The following is a 22,289-nucleotide window of genomic DNA, read 5'->3' as shown; positions in this document are numbered from 1 at the left end:
TACGCAATTAAACTGTATGTTAGTACTGAACTTCGTTACGTTAACAATGACTTTCAGTGACCTCAGCATAACGTCATCAAAGAATTTTAGAAAAAAAGCAAGCACTTTTTACTTTGCCGTTACTTATTTTGCAAATTGGGTTTCATATTATTGTCTGAACAACTGAGCCTTTTTTACTGAATTGAACAGAATTAAATACTAGAATACGTACCAAACCAAACAGCCATGTGCTCCAAGCTATATGTAAAATAAATGAAACTTCCGCATTCTTAATTTGTGCATTACTTTAGATTTGGATTTTTTCCAGTGATTGATTCTCAAACTTGAAAAATGAAATTGCTTTATTTTAGTCATATATTGAAGCTTCTGTTGTATAACAGCTGATTGGAAGTAGACTGAGGCTAAAGTTCTTAAAAGAGAAATTATTCATTAATAAACTGGCTGTAACTATTCAATTTGTTTCTTATGACACTCAGTGAACACATTAGGAAAAAAAAGGAACAAGGATCCTGCTTGGTAACAATGTCTGGGGACAATGAGGACACAATCGCCCTGAGTTTAACTGATTATTATTTAAATAAATCTTATCAATCAAATCACATTCAGTTGTGCTGCTGGGTTAGCCATTAATACTTTCTACCGATGAACAGTCTTACTTCAGTGCTGTGCATACAATGTAACTCGGAGCCGATGATGAAACTGTGTTGCTGGGATTGCTGCTGTTGTTGAAGATGGTAGCATACTGTGGAGTCACGGCTAATTATAGGAACGGGCAATCGTAATTAGTACAGCCTCTTCCACCTGTCCATTGTCCATACTCCTGCTCGAGACATCTGGCCAGCATGCGTACATGATGCCGGCGAAAATGGTACTCTCTGCTGTGAGAGCTTTAACACCACACTTCCGCACACTACAAGCGCAGGAACCCATCTCCCGCTTTCTCCGCACGCTCTGCACAGCAACTCCCTACCCCAAGATTTTACAAAGCACAAGCACTGCAAATAACAATTCCTTTGGCTTTTTCCCAGAGCTTACAAGTTTCACCAGTGATCCTATACTCTATAGTGATCACTGAGTTTCACAGTAAGAAGCAGATAAATACAATGAAACGTTGACAGATTTCTACCTAAATGTACACATACAGTGAAGCAATGCCCTTACTTATTAAAAGAAAGCATTTAAATTACAAATATTTACATACAGTTAAAAAAAAAAAATTATATACCAGTAGCAGGTGCCATGCGTCCTGCATTTTCGGTGTTACAGATTGACATATTATAAAACATTTGGGTTTTTCCAAGTTTCTTCCCTTCAAGAAATAAAGCAAAGGATATATTCTTCTTCCATTTATTTTACTGTTTAATAATAATTACATATTTAGATAGTTTATAAAAATGTTAACAGTAAATAATAAAAGTACAGGTGCAAGTTGAGTATGTTGTACAAACTTACTACTGCGTAAATCTTGTCGCCATCGTCCACTTGCCAAAAGCAGATGGTGTAATGCAGCTTTTGTTGTTCTAGTAGCGCTCCTTGAATGGGTATTCTGGATGTCTCAATCTCCTGGAACACAGATAATGGTCATTCAAAAATAATGTGCTGATGAATCTGACAGTCTACTCAGTGTGAAGGAAAACACTTACTCCGGACCAATGCTATCACCAAACATCCGTCCCTTTGGTCCCATATCGAGAGTGTCCAATTTCTCCATATCCTCTGGTGTCAGTTCAAAATCAAACACCTGAAAGTTTTGTGTGATTTTAAATATGAATGACAAGCACAACTGTAAAGATGAAAGAAGCCAATTATTGTGTAATGTGAAGAAAAGTATTAGGAATGACAGTTACATCAGAAAGAAAGTGGTCAAGGCACCAGACTCATGCAGAGAACCACAGAGTTCAGATTTACATAAATTATTCTAGTTGAATTCTGGGCTGGTTTTCTCAGAAGTTCTGCAATCAGCCCGAGTAAGTGTGCTGTCTGTAATGACCTCGAGAGTACTTTCACTTCCTTTCTGTCACTCACTTGAGAACAGGAGAGAGAACTAAAAAATGTTGATACGGAAAAAAACGAGACTCAAAACTGAGAAGAAAAGGACTGAAACTGAATGTAGATCATGGTCTTATCTTGCTCACTCGTTTGCCAGAGTGGGAGTAACAGTTGAATGTGTGTTCTCGAAGTCATTAACCGGTCTGATTGAGATGGGGTTTGAACGCATAAAAAACCACAATCACAATCAACTTCACTGTATCAGCGGTTGGTTTGAGGTATATTTTTTTTTTTTTTACTCTGGCAGATATCATGTGCTATGTAACATTTGGTAATGAAAGAGACAACCTCAAAATTGGAAACTGTAACAAATAAAAAGTACCAACAGTGGAGGAGAAGGATTATTCAGTGTCTTCCTGAATTTTTCCAGCCACAGATCTTCACAGACATTGTTAATATGAATAAAAAATTGCAAATGATTTCACTTTGAACCAAAAAATGTCAATAACGCAACCAATTTGATCAACTTTGACATTGAAAAGATGAGTGAAATTAGTATTAGTGTCAGTGGTGTTGAGAAACAGATGAAATCATTAAAATTGTACAGAGCTCCAGGCCCCGGTGGAATCCCTATTGGATTCTATACTGAATTTGTGGCTTTGTTTGCACCTCTTCTAACTACGGTCAATTGTAGGTCATTCAAACAATAGTTCAAAGAAAGCACAGATCTCACCCATCTACGGGAAGGGTAGTAAAAGTGAGCCACAAAACTACTAGTATTCTTGACATTGATTTGTTGTTGAGTCTTAGATCATATTCTGAGCTGAAACGTAATGAGGTACCTTTAACTGAATGACCTCGCAATGCCAACCAGCAAGGAATCTCGAAACAACTATAATGCAAAAACCTAACTCACACTTTTCTTATATGACATGAAAGCTTTGGATCAAGGCTGTCAGGTAAATGCAGTATTCTTTGATGTGTTAGAAGCATTTGACTCAGTACCACATCTGCACTTATTGTCAAAAGTACAATCATATCAAACTTGTGACCGGATTGAGGATTTTTTTGGTAGGGAGAACAAATCTCGAATGGAGAGTCATGGTAAGATGTAGAAGTAATTTCAGATGTGCCCCGGGAAGTGTGATTGCACTCCTGCTGTTAATGTTGTATATTAATGACCTGTCAGACAATATTAATAGTAAACACAGGCTTTTTGCAGATCATGCAGTTATACATAATGAAGTACTGACTGAAAGAAGCTGCATAATAGTCTGTCACATTTTGATAAGATTTCAAAGTGGTGCAAAGATTGGCAACTTGCTTTAAATGTTCAGAAATGTAAAATTTTGCACTTTACAAAATGAAAACAAAAAGCATAAAATCCTTTGACTCTAGTATCAATGAGTTGGAATCGACCAGCTCTTACAAATACCTTGGTGTAACAATTTGTAGAAAAAGACTGATCATATAGGCTCAGTTGTGGGTAAAGCATGGGGTTGACTTTGGTTTGTTGGCAGAATACTGGGGACGTGTGATCTGTCTACAAAGGAGAGTGTTTACAAATCATTAGTGCAACCCATTCTACAATATTGCTCGAGTGTGTGGGACCCGTACCAAATAGGACTGACGGGGGATATTGAATGTATAGAGAGGAGGGCAGCACAAATGGTCACAGGGTTGTTTGATCGGTGGGAGAGTGTCACAGACTTACTGGAAGACAGATGTAAAATATCCAGAGAAAGTCTATTGACAAATTTTCAAGAACTGGCTTTAAATGGTTACTCCAGGAATATATTACAACCCCCTACATACTGCCCACTTAGGGATTGTGAAGATAAGATTAGAATAATTACTGCACACACAGTGCATTCAAAAATCATTCTTTCGACGCATTGTACGTGAATGGAACAGAAAGAAACCCTAACGATTGGTAAAGAGAGATGTACCCTCTGCTGTGCACATTATAGTGGTTTGTAGAGTATAGGTATACAAATTTTTTCGGATATTTTGGGCACGAGACGTGTGTCAGCGAAGTTTGTTCCAAAAGTTTTCAATTTTGATCAGAAGAACTGTCGGGCGAGCATCGCTCATCTCTCGAATGGTGTCAGTGATGATCCTGACTTGCTCAAAGGGTCATAACTGGTGACAGAACACGGGTTTACGATTATGACGTTGAAACCGAAGCCCAGTAATCTTAATGGAAGCATCCCGGAGAGACGCCGCCGAAAAAGCACGCCAAGTTCGATCGAATCACTGTACCGTAACACATCACGAATTTTTGCCTCGAGGTTGTACGGTCAATAAGGAGTATTACCTCTATACGTCGTTTGTGAGAAGCAGTACACAAAAAATATCCAGAACAGTTCGTGGTTTTCGAATCACGATGACGCACCTGCTCATTTGTCATTGCTCGTGAGAGATTTTTTGGCCAGAAACAACACGACAATCGTGCCTTGGCACCACAGTCACCAGATTTGGCCACCTGTGACTTTTTTCTGTTCCCAAAACTGAAGAGACATATGAAAGGATGAAGGTTTCAACGATTGAGGAAATGAAAACTGCATCACTTAAAGTACTCTAGGCTGTTCCAAAAAGTGCTTATGAGAAGTGTTTCGAGGATCAGAACAAGTATTGGCACAAGTGTATTGTGTCCGAATGGGATTACTTTCAAGGGGACAACGTGAATATTTTTTCATAATAATATAAAGTCACCTTACTTTTTGAACACACCTCATACATGTAGAATTATTTTTCAGATCTGCTCAAAGATAATTCGGACATACAAATATTTGGGGAAAAAACAACACATGTAATGACATTACTTTTGCCAAAGAACAGTATTATAAGTACAACTGTTAGATTTGTTGTTGCTGTCTTCAGTACAAAGACTGATTTTGTGCAGCTCTCCGTGCGAGTCCATCGTGTGCAGGTTGTCACCCCTGCTACTGCAGCCTACATCCACCTGAACCTGTAAACTGTAGTCGAGACGTGTTCCCCCTCTGCAGTTCTGACACTCCCGTATACCACTCCATCACCAAACTGATACTTACTCGATGCCTTCGGATGTGTTCTATCGATCTAAATCTTCCTTTAGTGAAGTTTTACAATAAATTTCTTTTCTCCCCAGTTGTATTCAGCACCTCTTGAATTAGTTATGTGACCTACCCACAATTTTTTCTCTTTTTTAGAGACTCTTTTCTTGCTATTACCAATCTGCGTTTTATATCCTCGCTACTTTAGCCATTATAATTATTTCTCTCCTTAAATACCTGAATCATTTAAACTACACTCCATTACCATTGTTTTAGTTTTGTTGGTGTTCAGCTTATAACCCCTTTTATAGACACTATCCATTTCGTTCGCTGGTCTTCCGAGTCCTTTACCACCTGTGAGAGAATTGTGTTGTCAGTGGCAAACCTAAAAGTCTTTTTCCTTCTCCGTCTTTTTCTTCTCTTCTTTTTCCAAATTTATTATCAGTTTTCTTTACTACTTGCTCAACATGCAAATTAAATTACATTGGGGATAGGCTAGAATCCTGCCTCTCACCCTTTTCAATTACAGCCTTCCTTCGATGTTCATTTTGTTGTGTGGAATGTGTTACAGTTAAAATTATCAATAGCTTTCTCCAAATATATAAAAACTATAAATATAGGTTTGTCTTTCTTCAACCTATCTTGTAGTTCTAAAATAAGTCGTAGGATCAGTATTGCCTCACGTGCTCCTAAACTTCTCTGGAACCCAAACTGATCTTGTCAGAGGTCAGCTGCTACTAGTGTTCCATTCTTCTGTAAATAATTTGTGTCAGTAGTTTGCAGTCACAAATTATTAAACTGACAATTTGGTAATATTCACACTTGTCATCACCCATCTTCTTTTACAACTGGGATTATTGCTTTCCTCTCAAAAGTGGGACAGTATTTCTCTAGTCGTATATATTACACGGAATATGCCTATTGTCTTCTTTGTTTATCAGCCTCTTTTTTTTCTGCGATCACAGTTATACTAGATTTATTACTGTCTCAAAAGATGGTATCTATTCTTTATCAGGTGGAATAGTTTTTTCAGGGGTGACTCTCGCAAGGATCTCAGTGATTCTGAGAATATGTCATTATACTCCATGTGCCTTGTTTTAACTTGTCTTTCAGTGCACTGACAAATTCTTCTCGTATACTGTAACTACCACCTCATCTTCATCTGCTTCCTCTTCCCTTTCTGTAACACTGCTTTCAAGTTCATTTCTCGTGCATAGCCTGTCCATATGTCTGTTTCTCCTCTCAGCTTTCTCTTCATTGCTTACCTATTTGAGCTCTTGGTACTCACGCAGCTGTTTCTCTTTCCTCCAGAGGTCTCTTTAATTTTCCTGTAAGCAGAATCTCTCGCATAATCTTGTATCTAATTTTTTAAACACGTGTAGTCTATTTTGTCTGCTTCATTGTTTATATTTTGTCCCTTTGATTATGAAATTCAGTATCTTGTGTGTTTCTAACAGATTTCTTTTGGGACTTGTCAATTTGTTTATTTTGTTCTTTGCTGCCTTCACTGTTTGATCTCAGTTATACCCACTTGTAGTCTATTGTATTCCTTGCCACTGTTTAGTCAATCATTGCCTAATGCCCCCTTTGAAACAATCAACAGTCTCTAGTGCTTTCAATTTATCCGTGTCCTGTCTCCATAATTTCAAATCTTTTTGCAATTTCTTGAGTTTTGATCTGCATCTAATAATCAATAAATAATGATAGGAGCCAACAAGGGGCCATGAAAATGTTTAGCATATTAAAATCTGGTTTTGAAATCTGTCTTACAATTATGTAATCCATTGGAAACATCCCTTTGCCTCCAGGTGTTTTTCACATGTCCAGCTTTCTTTCATGATGCTCAAACAGGTTGTTGACAATGATTACATTGTGTTCTGTGAAAAATTGTACCAGGCGGCTTCCCCCTTTCATTCCTCTGTCCGGACCTGTTTTCCTGTTATTTTTCCTTCTCTTTCTTTTCCTACCATCAAATTCCAGTGCCACATCACAATTAAACTTTTGTCTCCCCTAACTATGTGAATAATTCTCTTCAATCTCTTCATCATCTGCAGAGCTAGTAGGCATATAAATTTGTACTATCATGGTTGGTGACGGTTTTGCATCTTTCTTGGATATAATGAAGCATTCACTATGCTATTCATAGTATCTTGTCCATGTCTCTATGTTTTTATTCACTATTAGACATACATCTGTGTCACCCCTGTTTGATTTTGTGTACTTTCCTGACCAGAAATCTTGTTTCTGCTGCCTTTTGCAATTCAGTAATTTCCACTATATCTCACTTAAACCTACGCATTTTTGTTTTATCTCATTTATCCCCGATTAAGGGATGAACATTCCACACTCTGAGCTGTAGAGTGGCAGTGCTGTCTTTCCCAGTAATACCATTCTGAATAGTCCCTGCCTGGAAATCCATATATGGGAGTAGTTTACCTCCAGAGTATGTTACCCAATAGGATTTCACGGTCATTAAGCCATACATTATTGTCGAGTCTGCCCTTTGTGACAAAACCCTTTGTTCTTTGATTAAGTTAACTGTTTATTAAGTCAAAAGTAACTGTTGGTACATACATCCAGCTGTGAGACTAGATAATCAGTGCCTCCATGGAAAAATATTTGTGTTTGTCTACAGAACCACGATTGTGCCCAGGTGCACAGCTGTGGGTAGGCCTACATGTTGTCGAGGTTGTTTCGACTGCGGTGCAGAAGCTTTGCTGCGAAGCCCTTATATGTGCTCCGTACAGTCTCGCACTTTCCCCACGCGATTTCCATATTTTTGGAGTCACCGAGAAAGACATTTTTGACCGTCGATTTGCTTTGGAAAAAGAGGTGGAATCGTGGTTCCGTAGGCAACCGCAAACATTTTCCGTGAAGGCATTGACTGTCACATCTCCCACAGAGACAAATGTATTGACAGTTATGGCGACTGCTGTTGAAATAATAAAGTTTATTTGCTTTGTTTCTATCTGTCTTGTTTTCATTTGACTGCACTTCACATATTTCACAAAAAGAAATTAAATTTAAAAAAAAATAAAGGCAGTAATTGCCAATATCGTGGAAAATCAATGAGTACTGCTCAGTTTTTCAGACACTGAAGTTGTTACTTGTATCACTAATGAAACATATATCTTCCAGCCACTATGTATCGAGATACAAAGGAATTGGACATTAGCTGCCAGTGAGACTGATTTATATGAATGGGGTTGTTGAAAATTTGTGCCAGACTGGAATTCGATCCCAGGTCTCTTGCTTCCTAGGCAGATGTGCTGACCACTACGCCATCTGGACACAGTGGTTACCAGAACTGCACGAACTATCCTAGCGCGCACACAACCGATGTAGTGCCCCTGCTCATTAGCCTCATTACTCGCAGCATCTCGCCGATTCCTGTACGAATTTGAGTTTGGTGCGCATCTGCACTGAAGGGGCCATTGGCCGTCTTTGCTGTAATTATATATATGTGGTGTCTCTTCTTTTGTACGTGTCTGAATGAGGCTAATGAGCAGGGGCCCTACATGAGTAGTGTGTGGTGTAAGTTGAGTATTGGGTCTGACGGTAGGTGCGCTAGTGTAGCCTGTGCGGTTGAGGTGAGAATTGTGTTCAGATAGCGTAGTGGTCAGTGCATATGTCTAGTAATCAGAAGACCCGGGTTCAGATCCTAGTCCGGCACAAATTTTCAACTTTCCCCACTGACATACAGGGTAGTCCATCTGAAGTTTTGGATGAGATTATCTCGAAAACTATAGATCGAGTAAAAATAGTGGGTAAGACAAGTTCGTAAGTTCAAAGTGGGACATCAAATGGCACTACACGTGACCTCCAGCAACTTTTAAATCTTGATGGAAACAGCCATATTTTATTGCAGATTCAGATTATCCATAAAAAAGTAATCAAGTTTTGTCTGAAACATTTTTTTAAACCATTGACAGATGGCACTGAAATCGAGAAAAAAGTAAAGTTGGGGAAGAACTCGGATTTATTTAGAATTATCCATGAAAGATGGATCAAATCAACAAAAAAGGTGCACCAAATCTTTCGTTATGCCAAATTAAGCTGTTTTTGTACAAAATGTACTGTATCCTACTTCTACCGTTACCCAGGAACGACGACATGGACTAGTAGAATGATGTTCCCATGGGATGCTTCATTAGTGAGAGTCCCCTAGCCTCTCACATGTTGGGGTGCTTTATTAGTGTCAGTCCCCTTGCCTGTCGCAATTTGGGGTGCTTAATTAAGAAGGAAATTAGCCATGAAGAAATTGTTCTAAATTATCCCCATTTGCTTCAATGCACGAAGTCAATCGTCTGCGAAAGTTGTCCACAGTTTTGAACAGTACATCCCGTGGTATGGCTGCACGTGCTCTTCGAATGTGTTCCTCCATATTGTTTCGGGTTGTGGGCTGTCTGTCATAAACAATATTTTTTAAATAACCCCACATGAAAATATCACGAGGTGTTAGGTCTGGTGAACGTGGAAGCCACTGAATTGGTCCGCTGCGTCCTATCTGCTGACCAGGATACTGTAAATTTAAAATGTTCCGCACATTTTTAGCATAATGGGAAGCTGCTCTGTCCTATTGGAACCACATTCATTGCCTAATTACTAAATCAACATCTTCCATTAGCTCCAACAAATCATCATGGAGAAGTTGTAAATAATATTCCCCATTAACATTTCGGTAAAAAAAATGCCAGTGTGGATTGACAGGTGACCAATAATGACAATCATGACGATTTAATTTGCCATTGTTTTAGAATGTGGCTTCATCGGTGAACATAACATAACGTATCTAAAAAAATCATTGTCACCTCTTATCATTTCCAAGGTCCATTGGCAGAAATGCACACGTATTTGCATATCTTTCGGCGTTAATGCCTGTGTCAGTGTGATATGATACGCATGATATTTATGTTCCTTAAAAATCCTCAAAACAGTTGATTTTGGTATTCCAGTTTTTCTCTGAATCTCACGACTACTCATTTCAGGTTCCAGTTGAACACAGGCAAGAATGGTAAGGGTGCAAGCATCATTTTCATTGTACTCGTGATGACGAGGTGGACGGTGCATGTATCCATTTCGAGCTCATTGAGTGCAATTTTGAACAATGTTTTTGCTTGGATGTCATCTGTTTGGGAAATGATCCACATACAACTGCATAGCTGCAGCATAATTGTTATGGCATTCACCTAAAATTAGGTGCACCATGTTTCACTAAAGAATAATTTACTTTCATCAGTTGATGTTTACGTTTCACAATCTGAAAGTGAAGTGACGTCGGATCGCATTGCACTGACCTTTATACTGACCCATAGTTTGCTGTATGGCCACAGTAGCGCCACGGTCGGGTGAGTAATGCAATTGTGAAGATTTCCCTAACAAGATTTTAATACAATTCCGCCTCCCTCCATCAAAAACTGTGGCAGGTACGATGCTTTTTGTAAAAAAAAAAAAAAAAAAAAAAAAAAAAAGCTTAATTTGGCGTAATGAAAGAATTGGTGCACATTTTGCATCGATTTTATGCGTCCTTCTCGAATCATTCTAAATAAATTGGAGTTCTTCCCCAATTTTAATTTTTCTCAATTTCAGTGCCCTGTGTCAGTGGTTTAAAAAATGTTTCAGACAAAACTTGATTGCTTTTTTATGGAGAATCCGAATGAGCAATAAAAAATGGGGGTTTCCATTTAAGAGTTGCCCCCCTTGCTCCACCCTAGGTGGCAGGGACTGGGGGTCGCGTGTAGTATCATTTGATGTCCCCCTTCGAGCTTACGAACTTGTCTTACCCACTATTTTTACCCAATATATAGTTTTCGAGATAATCTCATCTGAAACTCCAGATGTAGATCAGTAGATCAGTACCCACTGGCACCTAAAATATCTTTAATTCCATTGAGTCTCAACTAATAAATGGTGTTGTGAACCGTGCCCCTGCACACATACTTACGTCAAAATTCTGCTGGATACGCTCCGGCTTGACACTCTTCGGGATGACGACTATCCTGTGCTGCATGAGGTGGCGCAGCAGCACCTGAGCGGGAGTCTTACCGTGCCGCTGCGCGATGTCCACCACGACGGGGTCCGACATGGGGCTCAGCTGCACGATTCTGCGAGCAGATGAAAGGGAAGACGCTAGAGGAAAGAGTTGCCACACATTCTTCTTTGTACAGCATTTCTGCTGCGAGAATTTGTAGTAACAATCTGACAACATTTTGTCTACATACAAGTTATGAGGCACAAGATCAAAAATGGACAGGAATTACAAAGGGAAAAAAATGACAGTGTGTTAATTCAGCAAACATTGTTGGTCACAGCCAGGTGTTAACATTTTTAGATGGTACAGGGGGTGGACAAGAGTATGGAAACACCACAAACACACACTTTACCGTACCTAATACAGTGCAGGAAAATAGTTGGCATTCAAAACAGCTTCCAGTCATCTTGGGATAGATAAATATGGATCTTGTTGGTTTTCAATGGAATCTTACACCTTTCTTTCTGGAAAATATTGACGATTTGAGGCAGTGATATTGGAAGGGATAGTGGTCATGCATCCTTCTCTCCAAAGTGACCAGCAAAGGCTCAATAATACTGATATCCGGTGACTGCTGTAGCCAGCAGAGATGTGAGAATTCATCCTCGTGCTCACAAAACCAGTGCTTGATGATGTGGACTATGAGGACAGGGACCCTGTCGCCTTCAAACACAGCTTCACCATTTTGGGGGAGGGGGAGGGTGTGACCTTAGTAATCACAGGGCCCACGGAACCACAGAATACCACAATATGGCTGCCCAAATGATCAATAACTCCAGTCGTGTTTCACTCTCGGAATGTAAACTTGGACAGAAGTTGGAAACAGTATGAAATGAGACCCCATCTGACCAAATTACTTTCCTCCATTGGTCCATAGTCAGAGTTTTATGGCCTCAGCACCACGTTTTCCTGTTGACGGGTGTCCAAATCATTGACGAGTTGTTTTTGAATTCCAGCCTGCTTTGTAATCCCTGCTTCTGGAGCTCCGTTTGTGTTGTCAGGTGCTGACAGGGTTCAGGAGGGCGATGTTCAGTTCTGCAGTGTCTTTTACAAGCATTGTCCTCTTATTTTTCAAACTTCCTGGCAGATTAAAACTGTGTGCCGGACCGAGAATCAAACTCGGGAACTTTGCCTTCCGCGAGCAACTGCTGTGCTGTGTGAGATACCCGAGCGCGACTCGTGACCTATCCTCACAGCTTTACTTCCACCAGTACCTCGTCTCCTACCTTCCAGACTTCACAGAAGCTCTCCTGTGCACCTTGCGAGACTAGCACTTCTGGAAGAAAGGATATAGCGATGATACGGCTTACCCACAGCTGTGGGTCATGTCCACGGACACTATTAATTTATTCTATCAACAGTTTGAAAATTTAAGCTATTCCTCAGTACATTTCTCTTGCATCAATTTTATTTTATCACAATTGTTAAATTTACTTAAATTGTTACACAGGCTATTACACTGTTTCAGTATACGAACATATATGCCCGCGTCTGGCCGTCACAGTTTAGGTTTTCCATGATTTCCCTAAATTGCTCCAGGAAAATGCCAGGATGGTTCCTTTGAAAGGGCACGGCCAACTTCCTTCCCCGTCCTTCCCTAATCCGACGAGACCGATGACCTCGCTGTTTGGCCCTTCCCCCAAACAACCCGACCCTACCCGACCCGACCCGTACAGGACTTGAAGGTAAAGTGTTAAAGAAGACCCCTTTAAAGCTCAAAAGATTTTGGAGCACTGTTAAACGCAAAATATTTCCACGATTTTGCAAGGCTCACTGGTAGATAACTGCATAGCGTATGTGCTCGTAATTTGAAAGTCACCAATTCGATTATCTCTGGTAGCAAACTTCTTTTTTCTTTTACGTAAATTATCTATGTATTGTCAACTTTGAATGATAATTAACAAATAGTGCATCATAAGTTTTAGTACAAACAACATCATTTTATTATTAATTACTGATAACATGAAGATAAATTAAAATTTGATAGACATGCAAAATGCCATATTTTTAAATGAAAAAATTGTATACATCAGTAATACCATTCAGTCTCTAGAAATAAAAAATATTATTTTTTTCAGTTTGACGTTTTGTACCGTGAAATTGAATTTTGGGACTCCATTCATTCCTTCCTGTAAAGCCAGCTGTGGTAGTGCCGCTCTGGCACTCGTCGTCTGGTGATAGGCTGCAGTTTGCGCGTCTGAGCAGCACAAGAGATGCTCTGAGCTTAGCTGGGGTGGCACGAGATGGAAGAAGCGATATAGCTGTACCGAGTGACAACAATAACGACACCGTCTAGAGGCCAGTGCCGGACGAGCCCGCGGCGCGTTGTCGGGGCTCGGGATTGACGCGGCAGCTGAGACCGTCCGTATCTTTGGGCCGAGTCTGGACGTGTCTGGCGGGACGGGGAGAAGCGGCTGTGACAACTTCGGCCACTGCCGGAAGTCACGGCATCTGGTGACGTACATTTTGCCGGGCTGTGTCGGCCCCCGTAGGTGGTTCTGTCTGGACTAGTTTTGGGTGCAGTGTGGTGAGCCAGTGTTGTCACTGCGACACACATTTGCAGGCGATAGGAATTGGACGGTGGCCATCAATTTGGCCGGAAGTTAATACGGAATGCCGCGTGTCGACGAGCCCGGCAGACTGTGCAGTCGACAGTTGAGGTGCGGCGTGGCCGAGCTTCCACCTGGACGGTGGACACTTATTTATACAGTGGCCGGAGAAGGTGGCGACCGCAAAGAGGTTTGCGGAGGGCGGTTCTGTTGTCGCTATTGTATAGTAAGGTTCTCAGATTGAGATTATTGTATTGCAGGTACTGTGCACAGTGGAGACACCAGTGAATTTTGTACGTATTTTTTGTACGAAGTGTTCGTTATGAGTTTTCGTAATATATGGCGTGCCTTTGGGGGGCGAGAGTGTGGCTTTTGTAATGTTCCGTATCTTGTTGTTGATTGCATGTTCTACTGTTGTCCACAGTTCTGCCTGTTTGGTGCTTTGTTTAACAATGTGCCACTATTAAAACATTCAGTTGTTCACACACATTTGAATTTGGTTTTGTGTTAAAATTTTGGCCAAGATGTGTGGTGAGAAACACACAGAATTTGAAGAGTGTTACCTGGCCAGTTAATTCTACTGATTTTTAAGACAGTGAAATGAAGTGACTGTCTACAGTTTCTCACCAGTGAGAAAAACCCTGAAACAAAGCTGGCATACCTGAACAAAATAAAAAGTCTTTGTTTGTACTTTAGACAAATACAGATTTGAGAAGGGGGCAGATACTGGGACCCTCGATGTGTCGAAGTCGTCCCGGTCCGTTTACGTGCCACTTTCATTCGTAACTAGTTTGCACCGAGGAGACCGAATAAAAGAACGTGGTAGTTGTGCTTATAATTGAAATATCTGCTTCCGTTGTTGTATGAGCACTGCAGAACCGTATGTTTGTCATCCAAATGCACCAAACAGTTTTTGAGCTTCCCTCTCCCTTCAGAATATCAGGTGACATGCAATCATTCTTCCCTAGCCTGCAGGCTTAAGGCAAACAAAAAATATATTAAAAAAGCTAATTAAACATTTTGATTGAAGACGATCCTCCTTCACATGCCACCAATCACTGACACGTGTGCACATTCAGAAACAAACACGCAGCTACATATTCTAGGACTTTTGAGTATGAATGTTAAGTAGGAACTAAGTGTTTCATTTTCCAGAGAGAGAGAAACATTATGTACTCATCAACTTACTTTAATGTAGCTTTCCAAGGATTTCAGTGTTAGACGGATATTTGAAGAGGTATTAAGTAAGAGTGTGGTTTTCTGCTGCTCTTTTTAATGTTCACGAAGACGAACTTCCCGGTGAAAGCGTAAGAAAAAGATAAGCATAATACTAGGAGGAGAAAGCATAAAGGCAATTAAGTAGGTGGATGATCAAAGAATGTTCACTGAATCAGAGGACGAAATAGAATTTACGGTGGAGAGGATTGTAGAAGTGGGAGAAAAGTATGGAGTGAGGATAAATATAGGAATGAGAATTGGTAAAAAAGAAGGTTCTGTCAAAATATCTATGGCGGGAAATATATCACAACTAGTAAAACCTTTTACATGCTTAGGTAGCAAAAAACGGAAGCCTTCTGAATGAATAAGAAGTAAAATATTTATAGGTAAAAATCAAACAATGGAAAATCCAGGATGGAATGTAACAATATTGTGAAAAGGAAAGTTGCTACTCACCATATAGCAGAGATGGCGAGTCACAGATAGGCACAACAAAAAGACTGTCACAAATATAGCTTTTGGCCAGTGATGCCTCCTTCAAAATTAGCTGACGCACACGTACACACTCGTGCAAATGCAACTTGCACACACGACTGCAGTCTCACACAACTGTGGTCCCAGTTGATTTTTTTATCTAGTTTATTGAATATATATATATCTGCTTGTTTTAGTTGTTCTCAGTTCTGTGATAATCACTGTTGCCACAATTGAATCACGGTCACTGATACCAGTTTCGATGTGGACATCCTCGAAGAAGTCAGGTCTACTTGTCGCCATTAGATCCAGCATCTTTCCATCACAGATGGGGTTCTGAACTATCCCTTTTAGGTAGTTTTCGGAGAAGGCATTTAGCACTTTTTCACAGGACATCTTACCGTGCCCATCACTAACAGTTTTCCCAATTAATTGTCGGACGATTAAAGTCTCCACCAGTGATTGCAGTACAATCGAGGAGCTTACGTGCAAGTGAACTGCGGTTTTCTCTAAAGTTTTCTGTTACATCAGGAGATGATTCTGGTGGGTGACAGAAGGATGCAGTTATCATTTTATGCCCACCCTTGATACTGAGTGTTGCCCAAACAATCTCTGCGTCAGAGAATTTGAGTGAGTTGTCTAGTGTGACAAATACACCACCTCCATTTCCCATTTGCCTATCCTTTTGATATACATTTAAATTTTCTCCAAAAATCTCATTGCTATCAATTTTAGATTTCAGCCAGCTTTCTGTGAGCTTCACTGCTTTTCACGAGTTCTTCAAACACTGCCATTTTGTTGTGAGTGGTTCAGCAGTTTACTGTTAAGATTTTAATACTCTCACCTGTGGGATGCATTTCTTTCGATCTAACACTGATACTTATGGGTTTCCTACAGCTATCATTATCTGGATCGGATGGGGGGTTGCCTAATCTAGAAACCCCTTGTGAACCTCCCACACACTGTCCTGAGTAGCAGCCTCTAATGTGTAGTGCACACCTGACCCGGTTATGGGGACCATGCAGTTGTTAACCCTGTGGTGGAAATCCAGAAAGTAGCACCCTAGCTCATCACAGAACTTTCGAAGTCTCCAGTTCGGACATTCCACTCGACTCAGAACTGTAGGGCCACAAACAGTTCTGGGGACAGTGCTGCAAATTGTGAGTTCCGTTGAAACTCCGTGCTCGAGGCTGGTCTTCTCGACCTTAACCGGTACCGGCTATTAATAGTAAGTTGGTACCTTCCACAGGCTGATGTGATCAGTATTCATATCGATGAGAAGTTTTCCGTCCTGGTCTCTCGGAAAAACAGAGCCGTCCACATCTAGGTGACCTACAGGATGGTGAATGAGGTACAGGTCGACATATTCCAGCTGCAGTGCCTCGAGGGATTTCTTGAGGTACTTCTCCACAGACTCTGCTCTGTTTCCATTGAATGGAAGCTGAAAATAGATACAAATGTGGCTCATTAAAATTGTACTAAATTGTATTTAGCCTACTGAATAATCTGAAGAATAATAAAGGATTGAGAAGTGATTAAAGACAGATCATCCAAAGCTTATGGATAACAATAGTCAGAATTAGTGAAATGACACCATACATTTTTAATCTTGCAAATTTCTGATTGTGAGTGGCTACAAAACTACTACATCAGCAGCTGGACATTGACATTGGTTGTTGCATCACAAATAAACTGTAGAGTAGATTTTCTAAAGAAGAGCAATGCTCCAGAAATTTTGTATTTTGACAGACTTAGAAAGGGAGACTGCTGAGTCTCTGATGCTCAAAGAGGTTTCCTTCTTTTTAGTGAATTTGGCTGCCCTGCATTCGAAGTGTCAGCTGTAGAATCCACTTTCGTTTGTCTCGGTCAGCTGAAAATTCTTGTTGTAGTGTTATGCTGAAATGAGTGTGACTGTTCTGAGTCCTGACAGCTGTGAGTTGAGAAAAATAATCCAGTTTCTTCTTGCAAAGAGAAACTTGCAATTTCAGATTTTTGTAATGCTGTCACAACTGTTTATGGGAGTGGTATGAGGAGTTGCACTAATGTGTACAAGTGATACCGTGCCTTTAAAGATGGCAGAAGGAATGTCAACAGTGAACAGAGAAGTGGGCATTTGTGACTGACGAGAAGGTGAACGGGAGCGAAGAAATGATTTGTGACCACTATTGATTGATTCTGGGCCAGATCGATGCAATGTTTGCAGAAATATCCAGCTCTCATTCACACAAAGTCATTAATGAAACACTTGGTACTTGAAGATTCTGTATGAAGTTGTTAATAGAACAAATTACATATCAACACAAAGTCAGCAGACTCCCTCATGGGTATTTCTCAAGCACTTGACTCTGTTGTGACTGGTGATGAGTGGCCTGTTACACCCCCAAAAGGATGGTGTTGTGGTGACAGCCATCCACACCGTCACCTAAATTCAAAATCTTTGTTTCGACTTGAAAAATCGTGTCTTCTGTCATTTGGACTATAATGAGATTCTCCTTATTGAAGTTTTGCCCCAGGGGGAAAGAAGTAATGCCGCACAGTGCTGTGAAACCCTAAAAATACTGCAGAGGGTGGTACAGAACAAAAGGAGGGGATTTTAACGAAAGCAGTGTGCTTGTCGGATAACATTGCACGTTCCCACACAGCAACATAGCAACTCTCAGATTCCTTCAGTTGGGACTTCATCAAACAGCCCACTCAGAGTGCCGATCTAGCACCTTCAGATTTTCACCTTTACACCTCTCCGAAGTTGTTTACGAGTGGAAAGAGGTTTTCTGTTGATGACGAGGTCCAGAGTACCGTCAAACGGTGGGCCGTACAGGTGGCAGGAGACTTTTTGTCCGAGATATCAAAAAGCTCATTCCTCACTCCACAAAGTGCACCGAGAATGCAGATGACTGCGTTGCACAATGGTGTTTGGTGTTCATTTTTCATAAATATATATGTGGTGTCTGCTCCTAGAGGCATTTTCAAAAGAACAGATACAATTTTAATCCTGCAGCCACTATAAATCGAGACACAAAGGAATTAACTACAATAGCTGCCAATGGACAAGGATTTATGTTGACGGAACAGTTTCAAAATTCGTGCCAGACCGGGATTCGACCCTGGGTCTCCCGCTTACCGGCCAGATGCGGTGACCACAATGCAGTCCGGACACGGAGATCACAACGACCGCACAGGTACCGTAGCTCGCCTCTCGTCTGACCCAGACTCTCAACTTATACCGCACACTACTGATTTAGTGACCCTGCCCATTAACCTCATTACTCTTGCAGGAACTGGTGAGATGCCACGAGTAATGAGGCTAATGAGGAGGTGCATCAGTAGTGTGTGGAACAAGTTGAGAATTTGGGTCTGACAGGAGGTACACTAGGGTAGTCCGTGCGGTTGTGGTTGTGGTGACCACTGTATCCAGACGGCATAGTGGTCACCGCATCTGGCTGCTAAGTGGGAGACTCAGGTTCGAATCCTGGTCTGCCGTGAATTTTCAGCTTTCCTCATTGATACAAATCAGTGCCCACTGGCAGCTAATGTCTTTAATTCCTTTGTGCCTTTTCATAAATATATTGCCTTTTACATTTTTAAACAACTGAGTACTATTAATTTCTGCACATGCCTTGTGTATGAAGCCATTACTACTACTACTACTACTACTAGTAGTAGTAGTAGTAGTAGTAGTAGTAGAAGATCTCTTTTAACAGGATGTTGGATATGCTCTGATTCTAATTTGAGTGTTTAAGGAGACCAAACAGTGAAGGTCATTAGTCTCCTATTCATCCACCACTACCAGAACATAAGCAATGTATCCAATCTGTCTATGTGTAGAGTAAATTCTGTGCACAACTCTGGGAATGTGTTCAGAATGTTTACGTTGTTTGTATCTCAGGTGGAATGTGAAACCAGCCCAGTATTCACTTAGTGGGATGAGGGGAAACCACCTAGAAACCACATCCGAGCTGACTGGTACACCAGCCCACCACCGTTAATCTGCCGGGCACATTCGATCTTGGGCCAGTGTACCTCCCTGTACCAGAAGCATTCGCATTAATGCGTGTAGTATATTGAACGTGTATTGGTATTTAAGAACAATAAAAATAAATTAATTCACATATACTGAAATTTACATACATACAGGTCTAGTATGACAAGGATGGCACAAGTAGTCAGCTGTGGCCTTATAATAGAAACCATCCCATCATTTGCCTGAAATAATTTAGGAAAACCACAGAAAACCTACATCGGGATAGTCGGACGAATATTGGAACTTCGAAACACCCGAATGTAAGGCCACTCTTTATAAAACAGTGCTGCCTCATTCAGTTTATCCCTAGTGAACAATACTATTGCATAAATAAATTATTTAATAATGATAAAAGACTAATGCTACAATGTTCCTTCTTTCTCACTCCTAGTCACTGCACACACTACACACATTGTTTCATAACACTACACACACTGTTTCATAACACTACACACACCAGCAGCTGACTTCTGGACCATTTTGTGTACTGCAATTTCCAATCTGCTAGCCTAAAAACTGATTCAGGATTCCTCTGTAATTTGTGATATGTTGAGCTCGTGAAGAGGGTGTAGTGGTAGTATGGCATATTCTATAGCTTTGTGAATAGGTTTTCCAGAAAAGGAAAAAAAGGAGGAAAAAATTTAGTGTGAAAATGTTAGGTAGACTGCTAGATCTTTTATAGTACATATATTATTTATCTGTGTTAAACTTTTTATCAAATTCCTTTTTAAATAAGTTTGTTTGAGCAATTTCTTTATCCCCTTTGGCAATATATTGTACAGTTTTATTCCCTGGTAGAGAAGTGCTGTTTTAAGTTTTGTGTTTATTTTTTCTTGGTAAATGTAACTTCAGTATAGATTTTGTTTCATGCTTGTAGCCAGAGGTGTTCTTGCAGTAATTACCAGTATTATTTTTGATGTGCTCACCTGACTGGTAAATGTATTCACACAATGCAGTTGAAAACTGCAGGGTTTTGAAGAGATTTTTACAATAAGCTCGACTACTATTTTTGTTTATTATTCTAGTGGCCCTTTTCTACAGTTTGAAAATTGTTTGTATCGTGTGTATTTGATCCCCAGAAAAGAATGTCATAGCTAAGAATGGAGCGTACATACGAATGTTGTGTAATTAGAAGACACCAACCATTAGACACAGGACTCTAAGGATGCTGATGGCATTCTGTTTGCAAGTACGTTTGTGTGTTCACTTCACTTCAACTGAGAATGAGCATTTGTTCCTAGCGTACCAATGAATTTGAGTCATACTTTTGCTTTGGCCATGACTGAGGATACATGGTAGTTTCAGTTAATGTTTCCACACACTGTTACTCCTTGATATTTCTATGGTGGAATTGATTCTAATTGTCACGCATTAATCTTGTGCTCAAAGGCTATTGTGTTTCACTCTTCTGTGAAGTGCATAACTTCACAGGTGTCTGTAGAAAGAACTATTTTCCATCCTTTGTATCAAGTTTGTATTTTGAAACATCTGACTGGATAATGTAATATGTTTCATTGCTTAACACTTACCCATAGATAATTGCATCGCAATAAAAATTAAAACTATTACTATCGTGTGAGGGCATGATACATATTTAAAAAAAAAGAACAGTGATGTTCCTGTGACAGTTCACTGAGGTTTTATTGCAGTACTGGTGGAAACGTAGTCTAATGAAACATTCCAGTAATTTATAGTTTTACTCTGTTCCCGTCGTCCACTTAGCTCAGTGACATTGTTAACGTTACAAACAACCCTTTTCTGACAATGTGAATGGTGTGATTCACTTACCTTGGTCACAATGAAAACATCCTCCCTCTTCAGTCTCCCAGAATCAAACCACTTCTTCAGGGTCTGACCTATCTCTGCCTCATTCCCGTAGGCGTAGGCGGTGTCTATGTGGCGGTAGCCGGCCTCCAGTGCTGCGTCCACAGCCTGACCCACCTCGCCATTCGGTGACTGCAGGAGGAGGGAAAGAAAAAAAAAAACAGCTGACACTGTAGTTATGTACAAAGGCAACACAGAGACATTCTCTGTTGGGATATGTTGTGTCTGGAAGAAGTACAGAAATATGTGAAGGTTGTTGTAGAAAGAGACTGAGCTTCTTACACAGTGCAAGGACCCCTGTAGTGAGTCAGTCAAGGGCAACAGCAGACACTTAGGCCCACATCAGTGAGAGTACTTGCTGCCCACGGTTTGACTTCCTGTACAGAAGCTATTTGTGCCTCTTAGCACCATATCCTATGACTAGTTATGGTTAGTAAGAAGGTTCAGAATGGCCGTGTCAGCCTGAAACCGGTAGCCACTGCAGCAGAAATTGTGTATTAATGCAACTGAGATGGAAAAATTAAAATGAATTTCAATCTGTACGAACCAGGTGCTCCTTCACACTGAGAGTAACAGACGATGAAAGGATTAAATAAGTTTAAAAGAGCTATACAGAAATTTCAGCCTGGATCCTAGCCTAGGAGAAATATCACAGCATTGATCAACTTTAAATTAGCAGTGTCATCTACTCTTACCTGCCACGTTCCCAGGCCAACAATTGGCATCTTGTGGCCATTAAAGAATGTGACGTGTTCCAGTTTGTGTGTCATTTTCTTAGCTTCAGTGATGCAGCAGAATAAAGTAATAAAATAGCACCTAGCAGCTACAAGCTCCCTCTCTGACTGTATAAATAAGCACAGCTCATAGGTAGATAAGAAGACACTTCGTGCTATCTTTATCACACAACTCCACGACTGATAGAGTAGTAACAGAATTACCCTGTGATAAGCTCAGAATCACTAATTTGGAGATAAGCACAATACTGCATAATACAGTTCAGTATTTTTTCTTCATTTCTTTTACACGTTACATTTTGGTGTACCACACTAGAGAGATGGTCATCAGACAGCCTCTGTTTGCAATCATTAAGATTGTGGAAGAAGTATTTATACTGTTTTTCAGCCAAAATTTGGTACATCATAACAAGG

General features: G+C 40.4%; 1 protein-coding gene across 1 annotated transcript; it reads right to left on the bottom strand.

Moving 5' to 3' along the window:
- Positions 1–1,409: 1,409 nt before the first annotated feature.
- Positions 1,410–22,059, bottom strand: LOC126109556 (aldo-keto reductase family 1 member B1-like). Its single transcript, XM_049914571.1, has 6 exons — positions 21,837–22,059; positions 21,106–21,273; positions 16,537–16,737; positions 10,969–11,196; positions 1,644–1,741; positions 1,410–1,563 (listed from the first exon to the last, which is right to left on the bottom strand). Exons 1-6 carry the CDS (start codon positions 21,909–21,911, stop codon positions 1,521–1,523), a joined length of 813 nt encoding a protein of 270 aa, XP_049770528.1. The 5' UTR covers positions 21,912–22,059; the 3' UTR covers positions 1,410–1,520.
- Between the last annotated feature and the right edge of the window lie 230 nt (positions 22,060–22,289).

The sequence above is a fragment of the Schistocerca cancellata genome, chromosome 12 (genome assembly GCF_023864275.1).
Source record: "Schistocerca cancellata isolate TAMUIC-IGC-003103 chromosome 12, iqSchCanc2.1, whole genome shotgun sequence".
Lineage (NCBI taxonomy): Eukaryota > Metazoa > Arthropoda > Insecta > Orthoptera > Acrididae > Schistocerca > Schistocerca cancellata.
This window is presented reverse-complemented; position numbering and strand designations above follow the sequence as displayed.

Coding starts and splice junctions, on each gene's coding strand:
- LOC126109556 (XM_049914571.1), bottom strand. CDS start 21,911: ATGACACACAAACTGGAACACGTCACATTCTTTAATGGCCACAAGATG. Junction 21,274..21,836: donor TTGGCCTGGGAACGTGGCAG/GTAAGAGTAGAT, acceptor CTCCTCCTGCAG/TCACCGAATGGCGAGGTGGG. Junction 1,564..1,643: donor GGTGATAGCATTGGTCCGGA/GTAAGTGTTTTC, acceptor TCTGTGTTCCAG/GAGATTGAGACATCCAGAAT.